Source organism: Meles meles, chromosome 16 (assembly GCF_922984935.1).
Source record: "Meles meles chromosome 16, mMelMel3.1 paternal haplotype, whole genome shotgun sequence".
Lineage (NCBI taxonomy): Eukaryota > Metazoa > Chordata > Mammalia > Carnivora > Mustelidae > Meles > Meles meles.
In genome coordinates this window covers 41,367,701-41,383,563 of record NC_060081.1, presented here as the reverse complement: position 1 = coordinate 41,383,563, position 15,863 = coordinate 41,367,701, and the positions used below count along the sequence as shown (strand labels likewise).

The 15,863-nt window shown below is 43.7% G+C and overlaps 1 protein-coding gene across 4 annotated transcripts in view; it reads right to left on the bottom strand.

Moving 5' to 3' along the window:
• The window catches only part of KIF16B (kinesin family member 16B), a 279,293-nt gene extending 264,172 nt beyond the window's left edge, over positions 1-15,121 (bottom strand). For 3 of the 4 annotated variants that reach the window (XM_045981079.1, XM_045981080.1, XM_045981077.1), the window contains exon 1: positions 14,997-15,113. In XM_045981079.1, coding sequence (XP_045837035.1) covers positions 14,997-15,043 — 47 coding nt within the window. In that variant the 5' untranslated portion in view covers positions 15,044-15,113. Of the gene's footprint in view, positions 1-14,996 lie in introns of all 4 variants that reach the window. The other variant, XM_045981076.1, reaches the window with a different exon arrangement.
• Between the last annotated feature and the right edge of the window lie 742 nt (positions 15,122-15,863).

Genomic DNA, 15,863 nt, shown 5'->3' with positions numbered 1-15,863 from the left:
TCTACATGATGCACCACACTCCCACATCTCACTGCACAGGAGGTCCCAATGGCCTTCTGTATCCAGTGCATATTTCCAAGCATGCACTTGCCACAAGGCTTTTGTACTTGCTATCCCTTCTACCTAGAGCATTCTTCCTAGATATTCCCACAGTTCATCACCTTCTTTTATCTACATAAAAAGTCCTTCTATGACCACTGGTATCTATGGTTACCTACCCCTTTGCTTTTTTTTCCTTATAGAACTTTCAGCTACCTGCTATTACATACAATCCTTGTTTCTTCCCTAGACCTGTGCTGTCCAATATAAAAGTGACCAGCCACGTGTGGCTAGTGAGCACTTAAAATGCAGTTGGTCCAAATTGAGTTGCGCTATATAAAAAAACACACTAGACTTCAAAGACTTGCTACAGAAAAGAAGTTAAAATACCTCATTTATACTTATTCTGTTGATTTCCTGTTGCAATGGCATTCTGACTATAATGGGTTAAATAGATGGTTAAACTTATTAACTTCACCTTCTTTAAAGATTTTTATTTATTTATTTGAGAGACGGAGAGAGAAAGAAAGCACATGAGTGAGGAGAGTGGCAGCGGGAGAAGCAGACTCCAAGCCAAGCAGGAGGCCCGATGTGGGGCTGGATCCCTGGACTGGGAGATCATGACCTGAGCTGAAAGCAGACACTTAACGGACTAAGCCACCCAGGTGCCCCTCACCTATTTCTTTTTATTTTTGTAATGTGGCTACCAGAAAATCTTCAAGTACATAGGTCGCTAACACTGCCTTTCTATTAGACAGCAGTATACTAGAATATAAGCTCTCTGAGGGCAGCCACTTTACCCATCCTATTCGGCAAATTATCTCCAATCTTTGGACAGTACCCTATACACACAGTTGCTCAATTAATACTTAATGACTGAAAGATTTTCCTTCTGCTATGACTCTTTCCCATCTTATAAGGTCCAGATCAAGCCTTCCCTGTCCCTGGTAGTGGGCCGGGACTGCCCCCACTCAGCATACATTCCTCTGATACCCAGCATAGGCTCCTACACGGTTAGATACCCAATAAGCCCAAGAATTAACTGAGCACCCATGGCATATTGGGTGTTTTAGGTACCATCTACCTCATCTAATCATCACAGTAACATGGGGTAGGGGACAGAGGGAGGACAATTACTCTCACATTTTAGAAGGAGGAACTGAGACCCAGAGAAGCAAAATGACACACCCAAGTTCACACGATGAGCAAGTGGTGGACCTAGAAAACAAACCCATGTCTTTCGGCCCCAGCCCCTGGCACCTGCTCTCCACCCAAGGCCCAGGCTGGCAGCCAGCATCACATCAACAGACATGGTCCGCTTGGCCTGCACAGTGATCTGTTTGCTTTAACTATAATCCTTACTAACATTTAATCAGTCCAGGTTCTCATTTTATTTAACACTTGAACAATTGCTACATGTCAGGCACAAGAAAGATAGCAAAGAAGTAGACAGAAATGGCCTCTATCCTCATAGAGGGATTCAGACAATATACCGATAAATAAGGAAAATATGTAACAGGCCAGGTTGTGATAAGTATGATAAAAGAGAAAAAAATCAAGAAGAGGGATAGGGAACACGGGGGGTGGAGGTGCTATTTTCACTGGGATCACTGAGGAGGTGACATCCGACTAAAGGAAGGAGGAAACAGGACACGTGGACATCTGCACCACACCCGCACCTGATGGAAAGGCAAGTGCAAAGGTCCTCAATGGTATCACTGGCCAGAACAGAGTCATCTCTCGAGACACAGGGTGCAGTAGAAATAGACACTTTTCCTTTACGGTACAGAAATATCACTGGAAAGTGGTGTCCCAACCAGTCACTAAGTTCCCAGCCTATAAAGTCAAATAGTCACTATAGTTCCCAGCCTTCCTTGTATCCAGGTGTGGCCACGTGGCCAATGGATGGTGGGCACCAGCAATGTGTCTCTTCCACACCGAGGAGGACAAGAGGTGGGTACAACTGCCCCACCCTCCACCACCCTTCCGCTAGCTGGAGAGACAGGACGGTGAGGCTCCAGGAAATAGAAAAGCACCTGCTGACTGGGAGCTACACTTGGTGATCCGCTTTCATGAGCAAAAGATAAACGTCTTGGTGACTTTAGTGTGAAGCCATTAAAAGGGGGGAAACCAGCAAGTGCCCCTCCACTCATGATTACCTCCCCAACTCTGAAGCAGAGAATCTGCGGCTGCTTATCCTGTCGTCTGTGCTCAGAGTTTGTAATGTGGATTGCAGCAGGCCTGTCTGGTCCTTGTAGGCACTGGGTCTGAGGCCCCTGTACTACAGATTTAGCTAACTATGCCTAAAACTGATCCTTTGACACACCACTGAGACCTGCCTTCCCCCAATTCACTCTGAATTCCAGACCATTCCACCGCATCCAGGATGAAAGGTTCCCACACGTCCTTTTCATTTTGACATGTGGAATAATTAATCCAACCAAGGTGTTAACAGCTCAAACTATCTATATTCCAACATGAGATGCCAGGAGATGTAACTCCTCAACCTTTCAAACAGACAGAGCTATTCTAGGAGAAGTGTTACCTATTCTTACCCTTAGTATCATACCAGGACCCTGAGAACAAAACAAGTTTAATTAAGATGTTTCACAAGACAACTAAATGCACTGTGAATCCTGGCCTGGAACTCACACCTGAAAAAAGACACTAGTGGGGCAATTTGGGGAATCTGAATAAATCAGATTAGTGAATAGTAATGTGTCAATGTTAACTTTGTTGGGCTTTAATTATATTATAGTTTTCTAAGGTTATAACATTTAGGGAAGTTGGGTGAAAGCTATGTCTGTGCTACTCCGCAACTTTCTATAAATATTCCAAAATGGAAAAATTTTAAATATTAAAATAGAAGAAAAGAAGGACCACACCATCTGCAGCTGGGTGAGGGCAGGGGTTAGGGGAGTACTCCGTTGGTGCGCAATCCTGTTCATGTAAGAGACCAGTGCAGCACTTTTTTTTTAAGATTTTATTTATTTATTTGAGGTGGGAAGGGGCAGAGGGAGAGCAAAAAACTCGGGCAGACTCTGTGCTGAGCACAGAGCCCGTTAAGGGCTTGATTTCAAGACCCTGAGATCTGGACCTAAGCCAAAATCAAGAATCAGATGCTTAACCGACTGAGCTACCCAGGCACCCCCAGTTCAGTGTTTCTTTTTTTTTTTTTAAGATTTTATTTATTTATTTGACACAGAGAGAGAGATCACAAGTAGGCAGAAAGGCAAGCAGAGAGAGAGGGGAAGCAGGTTACCTGCTGAGCAGAGAGCCCAATGTGGGCCTCGATCTCAGGACCCTGAGGATCATGACCTGAGCCAAAGGCAGAGGCTTCAGCCACTGAGCCACCCAGGCGCCCCCAGTTCAGTGTTTTAGACAGGACAGAGTTCTGGCTCAATACTTTCAGGATGCTTAGCAAGTTAGACAATCCCACCACCGCCCATCAAAACAAACAAGAAGAAGAAAAGAAAAACACCTTATTTGGGTAACCATAGATGAGCTCCAGTTCCAGGACTAGTGACATTTTTCTCACAATTGTCTTTCAATCTGATCAAGTAGAGGTAGCTCACAGGGAAACACTAACCTGAGGAAAAGGAAGAAAACAGACCAAAATCTATTTTCAAAAGCTTCATCGCTGCAATTTTTCTCCCTTTTGAGCTAGTCTCCACCACCTTGAATGATTTTTTCTTGAAACCTCCCTGGGGAACTTTAAGTCCCACTAAGAGGGAGCTCATTCAGTGATTTACCCTTGCCCCAAGCACATTTTCCAAGCAGAATCATTGTGAAGGTTTAGATTCTGTTAATAAAACCCTGAAAACAAAATCAGCAGGTGTAACCTGGCGAGAGACCATGAGGCCCTGAGGGCTCAAGAAAGCAAGCTCCTGAGAGTGGACATCCCATGGTGGGTTCAGAATCCTAGACTCTTAAAAGTGAAAATTCTCCTTCTAAGCTTGATTTATCCTCTTGGGATCAAGAGCTCCCCAGCTTCCTAGAGGAAATAGGATTGACTTTCAATCTAACAACAACCTAACTCCAATGTTCTCTCATGTTAAAAAAAAAAAAAAAAAAAAAAAAAAAAAGATGTTATCAACTTCTGTTCTGAACAATAAATTCACTACACTAGTGTTTTTCAAATTGCAGATCATCAAATCAATTTAGTGGGTAACAACTATCTTTTTTTTCTTAATGAAACAGTAGAGAACAGAAAACATCAGCATGCATTGAGTTGATAAATGTTTTACTGAAAAAGTCTGTGAAGTCCACAGTCCTGTACAAGCATCATCAGCCTTCCAAAACATAAATGTCCTCTGTTTTAAGTATGATAAATCCTTTGCTACTAAGTTGGGTAAGTGGAATGCTTTAAATGAATCTTATATTCACAATAATTTTTAGCAGAATATCTGAAATGGGTTCCTATGGGGAAAAACTAGGGTTACAAACTGAAATCAAAAACTTTTCCCAAAAAATACCTCCCTCAGATATTTATCAACCACCAGGCTTATTTAAGACACCAGGTTAACCCGTGGTCAAGGTCAACGTCACCTTTAAGGAGACAAACTGACACCATGAACCCTGGCATGATGTGAAATGAAGAGAACAATACGTGGTGTTCTCACCAAAACTGCATTTCCAGTTCAGTCATGATAAAACATCAGAAAAAACCAAGCTGTGGGCCATTTCACAAGCTGACTGACTGGCACTCTTCTGAGACCAAGGAACTGTCAAGACCACAAGAGGTTAAGGAGACACAGCAACTAAATGCAATGTGGGGTCCTGCACTGGCTCCTGGAACAGAGGAAGAACAATCAAGGTAGAACTAGAATCTAGCTAATAGTCTTGGACTGTATTAATTTCTTGGTTCAGGAGCTGCACCATGGTTATGTAAGATGTTAACATTAGGGGAAGTTGGATGAAGTACATACAGGAACTGTAAGTCTAAAATTATTTGGAGATAAAAAGTTAAAAAGAAAAAAAAAAAACCTTTTTCTGATGAAAGGAACATGAATGTTCTGTCCCATAAACTATGCATCATTTAAACACAGTAAGTGTTTTATCGCTAATTCTCTAACCTTAAGAGATAAACATAATGAGTATTCGATGTGTAATTTGCATGTAATTAACTAATACACTGGGAACACTCTGGAGCTGTCATTCTTCACCCAGGCTCTTTTCAGCCTGCTTTCACCTCTCCTCTCTTCCTAATACCCAACAGAAGGATCACCAAAACTCCCTTTCCTCCTCACAGGGAGCAAGGAGAGACATCCTACAGATGCCGGGCTAGGAAATCCTGATTCCTTATAACAGACACTGGGCTAGGGATTCCTGATTCCTTACAAGCATCCACAGCTGAAAGATGGGGAAGAAGGACAGGAGAAGTGGCAGTTTTGGATTTTTTTTTTTTTTTTTTTTTTTACTGGACAGAGAGAGAGATCACAAGTAGGCAAAGAGGCAGGTGGGAGGGCAGTGGGGGGGGAAGCAGGCTCCCCACTGAGCAGAGAGCCTGATGTGGGGCTCAATTCCAGGACCCCAAGATCATGCCCTGAGCCGAAGGCAGAGCACTGAGCCACCCAGGCGTCCCGAGGTGGCAGTTATTAAGTCAGTAAGTATTTTCTGAGAACCCATCTCTTCCAGGAACGATTCTAGGTTTGGGGGAAATAGCCATGAGTAAGACTGACAAGGTTACTGGATCTTACAGAATTTACCTGTAGGGAGCCAATAAAAAAGCAAACAAATAAAAATACATTCATAGGTGCACACACATGCACACATACATACCCTCAGTTAGGTAAATGTATGAAGCCAGAAAACGAGTGTTATGTTCTAAAATTGGAATGTGAACCTGATCCTTCTGTGGCCCCCAGTTTTCTCATCTACAAAATGGAGCTAACCATATTCAGCCCTACAGAGCTATTGCTAGGAATTAAATTAGACAGAGACCACCTAAGACTTAGCAGAGTTCCTAATAAGTGAATGAGTGGCTAGCAATAGTAAACGATGGCAAAAATCACTTATCAACACCATTACTGAAAGTTCTTTCTCAAATGACTTTAAATTCTACATATCCCCCTGAAATTTGCTCTAAGTGTCTATGCTGATCACAGAAATAGCTATTTCCCCTCTACTATGCAGCAACAATGAATAATGAATGTATTTGGAAATGTACAGAGCAGGAAACAAGTGCTCAGCCCAGAGCCCAGCAGAGTGAGAGAAAGCTTCCTGGCCCTCCTCCTCTGTGCCTGATGTGAATCAGCAGGCTGAATCCAAGGGAACGATGCCCACCTTCCCATGAAGGACTTTATCCTGGACGGTCTCTGCAACGACAGCTGGACAGAAGGTAGTCCAAGCCACCAAAATAAACCAGAGGCTCTCGGTCCCAAGGAAGGGGGCTGGGGACTATAAAGCACTATCATGTCCTCCCCCAGGCTGCAGGTGTTTATAACATTTCCCTTCACAAAACAAGACTGCATCCCATGAAAACAGCAAAGGCTATTGAAATACTTTATAAAATTAATCACGAAATGAGGACATACAAAATAAATCAACTTTAAGCCAAAGCACTATACATTGCACAACTGGACATCTCTAAATAACTTCTGACAGACAGACAGAAAGACAAACACACTGTTGATCTCTCTCTCACCACAGCCTCCATGAGTAAAACAAAGCAGAAGTTAATACCAAATTAGCTTATTTTTTTTTTTTAAGATTTTATTTATTTGACAGACAGAGATCACAAGTAGGCAGAGAGAGAGGGGGAAGCAGGCTCCCTGCTGAGCAGAGAGCCAGATGCAGGGCTCAATCCCAGGACCCTGAGATCATGACCTGACCTGAAGGCAGAGGCTTAACCCATTGAGCCACCCAGGCGCCCCCCCAAATTAGCTTATTTAATACTCGATGTCACTAAAGAGCATTTTTTAAATACCAGTTCTCACATCTTCTGTAAGTGCATTATACACATTAAGATATTTTTTAAATTTTGAATGCGAAAATACATCATCAGTCACTTGCTTCCTGTTACTTGTCAAGTCCACCTAAATCACAGGATAAAACCTCCATGTGCTCCAAATTCCCTGAGTCAGAGACAGCACAAGCCTCCTTGGGGAACCTCACCTGAAGCATCACAGCTACTCCACTCCCTGTGTGAGAAACCACAGCTCTATTTCTCACCATCCCTCCCTCCCTTGTCCCAGCAGCCTTCTTCCCCCAACCCTCTACCTCTCTACTTGTTTTGTTCCTCTACCTTAAAACAAAAACAGACACACACACCACACTTCTCCTCTGCCTAGCCCAGGTTTGCGATGCACAGGTGAGGGATGGGGCCGATGCCAGGCTCTGGGCCCCACAGGAAGGGGCAGAACAGGAGTACTATCTACTGAGAGTTACCATACAAGAAATTAAAACTGAGACTTTTTTTGTTTTTAATTGAAAGAGAGAGACACAGCGAGAGAGGGAACACAAGTGGGGGAGTGGAAGAGGGAGAAGCAGGCTTCCCACTGACCAGAGAGCCCGATGGGCTTGATCCCAGGATCATAGGATCACGACCTAAGCCAAAGGCAGACGCTTAATGACTGAGTCATACAGGCACCCCAAAACTGAGACATTTCTAAAACATAGAATGCAGAGCATATGGAGCCATGACATTATTGTAAGCCACGGCTTCTGGAAAACTCCACCATAACCCCAGAAGAGAAGAGTAAAAAAGGGAAAACTATCTTAGTATTACTGCAAATGCAGTTCTGACCTTGGGAAGGCCCTAGAAGAGCCTCAGTGATTCTCAGCTGTCCCTGGGCCACACTGGGAACCAGTGTGCTACAAAAAAAGAAATGAACCCTAGACCCAGTAAAATCCACCTGTCCAGGACACAGCCGATTATGCAGTTCTACTACCCCCCTTCCTTCTTCACTACAGTTCTCCTTGGAAACCCAACTCATTTCCACTACATCCACTATCACCTCTAAGAGACCCACATCCAAATGTGCATCACAGAGCTGACACCTCTTAGGTCCCTACTGCCTGGCTCCCCCACCAGCAGCCGGAGCCAACTCAACTCCCCACCATGTCCTCCTCCCCAATCAGCTCATGGTGGCATCCTGACTTTGGGAAAGGCATTCTTCCACTTAATAGCCCAAACCACTCATTCATCTTTGACTCTGGCCTCCCTGTGTCCTGCTGATTGGTCTTCAGGATGTCTCTTGCAAATGCAAACAGTAGGGTCTAAAACAGTGCATACATTATGTTGCCACACAAACACAGAAAAATGACTGGATTCCAATGCACCAAAAGTTTACAAGTAGTGATCCCTGGATCATGGAAGTTGAGCGATTTGTCTATTTGACTTCTTTGGTACACTTTTCTGTAGAACATACGTTTTTTATAAGCATGTATTATTTTCACAGTCAGAAAACACAGTGAAAGCTTCTTTAGGATTTCGCTTACAGGGGCGCCTGGGTGGCTCAGTGGGTTAAGCCGCTGCCTTCGGCTCAGGTCATGATCTCAGAGTCCTGGGATCGAGTCCCGCATCGGGCTCTCTGCTCAGCAGGGGCCTGCTTCCCTCTCTCTCTCTCTCTGCCTGCCTCTCTGTCCACTTGTGATCTCTCTCTGTCATATAAATAAATAAAATCTTAAAAAAAAAAAAAAAAAGGAAAAAAAGGATTTCGCTTACAAATCTTATCCTTTGATTGTCCCCTTCCCTATGGTTCCTATTTCCAAAATGGAGTCATGTATGCTAGGCCAAGTGAGCAGACTGGGGCTTACCATCTAACCTAACTGCAGTTTCAATCTCCCCCAGAATGCAGTTGGCCATCAATTTTCTGGTCAGCACCACTGAGGTAATCTGTCACATGGGCCCTCTCCATCCCCCATAGGAAGACAAGGTGATCCACCCAATAAGACTCTGTTCTTCTCCCTCATGGAAGGTGACCTTGCGTGAAACAATCCTTTCCTTTCTTCTGTTAATCACTTCTTGCCCCAACCTTCTTCCTATAAAAACCTTCCATTTTGTACTCCTTGGAGCTCCTTTCTACTTGCTAGATGAGGATGCTTCCTGATTCATGAATTGCTTAATAAAGCCTACTAGATTTCGAATGTACTTGGTTGAATTTTAACGCCTATTACAACTCCAATCTAGTCCAGAATCGCATTGTCATGGGTCATATTTCAGTTCCTTACGGTATTCCTACCCTGACCTCTGCCCACTCATACAGACATTTAAGCCCCGGGTCTTGCATCCCTGAGAACAACAGGAAAGTCAATAGGATAATAATAGTGCATACAGGGCACTTAACACAGCGCTTGGCAAATAGTATATAAAAGTCGCTTTTGCTGGTCCTGGTAGCACTTCCCTGCACTGCTATTAGATGAAACTTCTGAAAATACTAAATGGCAAATGAGCCCTGTTTTAAAACCATCAGTAGCCTCCAGGGTCTAAAAATAAGAGCCAATATTTATAGAGCCCTCGCTTTGAGGCCCAACACTGTTAGTGTAAGTGCATTCAGTCACCATCTCAGCTCCACAGGGTGGGCCCTGTGAAGATCTCCATTTGCACATGAAGGAACTGAAGCACAGGGCACTTACATGCCAAGGCAGGAAGCTAAGAAGTCATAAATCTGGGACTCAAGCCAGTTTAGTCTTACCATCCAACAGAACTTTCCACAATGACACACATGCTATGCATCAGCGCTGTTCAATACATGGGCTACTGAGTATTTAAAACGTGACTAGTGCAACTGAGCAACTAAATTTTTAAATTCTACTTAATGTTAACTGAAATAGCCACATGGGGCCAAGAGCTAACATACTAGCCAGCAGACTGGAGAATGAAAGCCCAAACTCCCAAGATAGCAAAGGGAAGTCTTCACAACACCCGGTCTACCTGCCTCTCAACTAATTCTTACACAAAGCTTCAGGAGGTCTAAGACGGCTAACTGTATGCGTCCCAGTTGCCTTTCGGTACCCTGCCCTCCTCTCATCTAAGCGTTCTGTATAATGGAGGAGCTTCAGAAATGAGACAAAGATAGACTGGTTCAAGTCCAGACTCCAGGCACTGTTACATGAGGGCTCACAGTTTCACTTCTATATGGGCATGAAAAGCCCTCAGTCACTCAATTGGTGGGAGCAGGAAAGGAAGTTGCCACGGTAAAGAAGAAAGCAAGATGCCTGATGCCTGGGCAGCATCCTGACAGACGTCTTCCATCCCTAACACCCAAACCATCTGCTGTCTTCATCTGAGATCCAAGAGACCATCATGAACTAGTCCCTGACACTCTTAAAATGAGGAAGACCTCAGTATACCCTAAAGAGGTCAATCCCAGTCAAAATACCACTGGTGGTTTTTTTCCTTCTTCTCTTTTTAATATACTAAACATGACTATAAATTCCACCTGAGAAGGTAATGAGAAAGGAAAGCAAAAACAGTCAGAAAAGGGAAGAAATGAGGTGGTCTTGCCTTATCAGATAAGAAAGTGTATTTAAAAGCTATCACCTGGCCTGTTGCCAGCACTCAGTAAATACTTTTTTGGTATAAAAAAAAAAAACAAAAAACCTCATATATTGTTATTGAATAAAGTTATAATCGTTAAATTATTTTTAAAAAAACAGTAAAAACAATAACTAATCTTTACAGAGCCTTTGCTGCATGCCCGGCACTGTGTGGACAGTGTTACCCACATACACAATCTCATCTAAACCTCCCAACAGTCGTTCTTCACATTGCCAACTGCAAATCATTAATAGATCTTGAAATCAATTTAGTGGATCTAGAAATAGCATTTTTTTAACAAGACAATAGAATAAAACAGAAAACAGAACAGAAAATATGAGTGAATTGCATGTAACACCACATGAATCTTTTACATATCCACAGAGCTTCGATTTCAAGTGTGTCATCTGTGAATCATGGTAAAAGAAATATATGAAGAGAAGACCTTACCTCACAACCTATAAGATATGTACAATTTCTATCACCCATTTTACAGCTGCAAAAATTGAGGTTCAGAATAATTAAGTCTCTTGCTCAAATTTTACCCAACTTGTAAATGACAGCCAAACCTGGAAACCACGCGGTCCACATTCAGATCCCAGCCCCATCAACACTGGCAAATCAATGGGACAGGATAGATGGCACTAGCCAATCCTTGGGGAGGAGGGCGCCTGGGTGGCTTAGTCGGTTAAGTGTTGGACTCTTGATTTCAGCACAGGTCATGATCTCAGGGTTGTGAGATCCAGCTCTGCATCGGGCTCTGCACTGAGTATGGAGCCTGCTTAAGATTCTCTCTCTTCCTCTGCCCATCCAGGCCCCACCACTCTCACACTCTCATAAAAAAAAAAAAAAAAAAAAAAGGACAGAATCATCTAATGTTTTCATGAAAAAACAAGTGAAACCAAAAGGAAATGGACAAATCAGTTACCAAATCATTATTTTTGTTGGAACTTTGTTGGGAAAAAAAAAAATCTCGTAAAATTATAAAATATGAAATCAGTGTAAAAGAGAAGGCCAGGCCTAAGACCAATGGAAGAAATCTCAAAGGAAAAGGAATACATAAGATTACATACATAAGGCATAAAAAGACAATACATAAATGTTAAAATTTGCCCATAAAAAACTATGAGCAAATTGTTTTGGCAAAGGTTTTACTCATTTTCAAAAAGTAGAGCTGTTGACTGTGAAATTGACTTTGGGCAAATTAACTATGTTTCCCAATCTGTACATGGCATGACAGTAATAGTCTGTACCTACAAGACTGTTACAAAGATTAAATTAGACTTTGTACCAGTGCCACAGAGGGAACTCAGCAAAGGCAGCTGCAGTTATGTGATGCAAAGTAAGGGCTCTTTCAAAACTACTTCTGCCACATAACCCAAAGCACCACCGTAGTAAAAACAAAGGCATCACACCTTAGCCTGAATCAAGCATTGGATGCTTGTTTGCAAGTAGCAGTTATGGCAAAGGCCTGGCTCAGAAGGTCACATCTCACCCTGGGCCTCCATCCTTTTAGAGCCTGCAACAGCACTCCTCACCTCCCAACACGCCAGGTCTTTCCTTCCTGTTGATTGCTCCCTCTTTGCCTAAAGCTCCTCTAAAGATTAACAGAGCAAAAATTTTACATCTGCAATCCCATGTTCATGGATGATGCATACATCTTGGTAAGTAGGAATATAATCTATAAAATAAATTCTTAGAAAACTGCCCAATTGATAGGTTTATAAATTTCTATTCTTGAGAGCTACTGTCAAATTTCCCAGTAAGAAAGTTTCGGAGGTTCTGACCCTTTATGATTTCATCATTCCTTCACCAGCACCTGATGTTCAGTCAACATCCACCAACCTCACTAATAAAAAATGGTTTCTTACTGCTATTATAAATTTGCATGTTTAGGTCAGGTACTTTTGGCTGGCCATTTGTATACCTTTTTCCATTTCACTAACAACTTCTGGATCATTGTCTCTCCTTGAAACTGCCCTTTGGAAGATTACCAGTGTTCTTGTCTCCAAGACCAAAGACCTCATCTCACTCACACCCTCAGGGCACCATCTTGGCAACATCTGATACCAACAACCACCACCTCCTTCAAGAGACACTGCTCCTTTCCCTGCCATGACAATTTGCTGTGCTGGTTCTCCTCCATGAAGGGCAAGCCAGTCTTCTCCCTATAATTCTAAAGAAAAGCATATCCCAGGATCTAATCCTTTTCTTCGCACTGTAACATTTTTAAACTATATATATATACACACACACACATATTTGCACACATGTAAACATACGTGTACATGTGTCTATATATGCATATATATATCTGTGTATATATACATATATCTCTCTATATATATACACAAAGATAAGATTGTCTCCTCCTGAGAAATCTCACTGTAACAATCTTAAACTGTGAACTACGTGCAAAAGCTTTCCCAATGTCCATCCTCAAATCACCTGAGACCTAAACCCACGTTTCTAACAGTCTACTGAAGACCACCAAAGAGAGAGATGCTGTCCCCACATGTGAGATAAGCAACAGGGTCAACACGAGGGCAGCACTCACTCTGTGGCAACACTATGCTCGTTCTTGACACTTCCTGCATCTCATATGACTCTACAGATCTAAGACAGAATACACCAACCTCACTATCCACCTTCCCCACACCTCTTCCACCTCTTTGATCATCAAACCTTAGTTAATGGTTCTATGTTCTTCCCCTTTCCCCTTCTTCCCATCCAAGGATCTGCAAAATCCTCTCAATTCTGCCTGGAAATCATCTCGGTATATCCAACCAGCCTTCCTGTTTCTGCCTTTAGATCAGACCGCTACTTCCTTGGGTCTTGCCCTAATCCTGATGCCACCACCAGAGTTCTCTTTTGAAAGTACAAATACCATCACTTCAATCTATCACCTCAAAGCACGTGACTTTTGGACATTACCTGCAGCTCCTCCATATAACTGGGCTTCAGGCCTACACTGGCAAAGGAATGCACTTGGACCATCACTTCCAACCAACCCCGTGTTTTAGGAGAGTCCTGCCAGTATGTAGTCCCTCCCCCATTAGATACTGGGCTCCTAGAAGATACCCATTAATTCTCACTCACCTTATCCCCCCTATAGCACCCAGGACAACGCTACACATTTTCTAAAGTTACTCACTACAATCTTCTAGAATGTGTTCATGTTATTCCAAAGAGAAAAAGGAACTTCTTTACACATGTAAATCCAAAATAAAGAAAAATCTTTTTAAGTAATTTAAATGTCTTTGGGGTCTGTTTGTCCTATGTGACTAACTATACATACCAACACCCATATTCTCTTTGGACTTACATAAAAGTCAAACTCCTTCCCTAAAAAGTTTTACAAATAACTTAAAATGACAAAAGCACTGGTTTTCAACATCTACCCACCAGAATAATAATTCCCTATTTGCCAATAGAAAAAAACAGATTGAGGTGAGCCAAAGAGGATTCTGGCGATCACTTTTATGGTCTTCAGATGCCTAATCAGCTGTCAGAACTACTAAACAATGACCTCCACAAGTTGATATGAGAAAGTGTAAAGGCCATATGGTAAGTCAAATATCCAACAACTTGACAGAGACGCCAATAAAAACAAATGGCCTTGCGTGAACTGGGCCTGTCAACTCCGAAGGACACATCCTATCTAGGTCTACTTCATTCTTTAAAATTAAACCAATTTAAAAAGTAACTCTTCCAAAGCATCTTTCTGTACCGACTCCAAAGAGGTCATTGAGAAGGAAGGGGGATTATTTTTCAATGACTACTCAAATCATTCTGAAAAGCATTATCTTGTAGGAAAATACAAAATTAGATTCTAAATGTGTTTGTAACTCTTCGCCGCTCTTAACACCAGCAGATTTCAAACACGTGTGCCTAAGTGTCCTCGATTTTTTTTTCCCCCTGAAGTGAAAACTTTGCTAAAGTTTGCCATCCACTCTTGAACATGAAGTTAAGAACTGCTCCGTTACCGATTAGAAGTCAGGGTTCACATTCAGGGAACTGAAATCATCTCTCACTAAGCAATTAAAAACACTGCTGTTAACAGAGAACTTCCGAGTTGACACAACTGAGGGGAGTTCGCCCGAGGGCTGCGGTGTCCCATGGCCACTCTTCTTATATCCCCTCCCACCCGCAAGGATTTCAAGCCTTCGTGAAAGTGATCCTTTGACGCTTCTGAAAAAGGGGGGGGGGGGGGGACACGTAAACCTCCACAAGTCAATGGGGCAGGAATCTGGCCTCGTGAACTCTGTAGCCCCAGGGCCCCCAAGAGGGCAAAATAAAAGGGACAGCAAAGCGTGAAGTGCTCCAAGGCCCCCAGAGGCCACAGCCAGGAACCAGTGGGCCAGAGACCGTCCCGGGACACTTAAGTCCGGGCTGGCCCCTAAGGGGAGTTGGAGACTAGGTTACTCCGGGTGGGGGTGCATCCGGGGACCGCCTATGGCCGCCCCCAACTCACCTGCGATTCATGGGCCGGACCCTCACGGCCACCTTGACTGATGCCATTGCTCATCCCGACCCGGCCCGCGCGGGTTCCCACCTGCCCAGCGCCCCGCGGCCGCCAGCGACTCTCGCGACTCTGCCCTCGGCTCCCGCCCACTTCCCTCCCTCCGCCCCCGCCCCTCTGCTCCCGGCCGGACCAGGCGTCCCGCGGCGGCCCCACCTGCCGGGCCACTGAGCATGCCCAGAGCGCTCCGGCCCGCGTGATCCGCGCGCCAGGGTTTGGCGGCGGCCGGGCGGCGAAGAGGGGCGGGGTTGGGATACCAGAGCGCCGCCACCCGAAGTCGCGGAGTCGGGAAGAACCTTCTTGCAAGAGGTGACCTGTAAGTCACCAAGGGTTACCGGAGAGGAGTGATTTCAGGAAAGCTGCACCTCAGCCTTACCACCTGAAAAACGTGGGCGGAGGAAGAAGAGGAAGGGGTCGCAGTAATGTAGGGAAGAGCAAAGACCTCAATCCTGGGACTCCGATGACCGAAAATGTGGTTTTTCAGTCCTTAACAAGGACCTGGGTTTACCCTGACCGTGCAGGAGTCAGCGCATCCGATGTACAGAGCAAGAAGCTGAGGGACAGAGATTATCATAGCCTGTTTGTGGGGAGCACCATTCACTAGGGCCTTCTCTGCTGCAGTCTACCCACCCAAAGTGTGTATTTTGGACCCCTCAATTCAGGGACACCGAGAAATGAAAATAAAAAGGGTACTGGATCTTTAAAAATGCTGGTGAGAATGGCTACATCATCTGAAATCAGATCTTCTTAGGACTTTTTGGCACTTAAGTTACAGTTCGGTAATTTTTTGTTTTGTTTTGTTTTTTTAAAGATTTTATT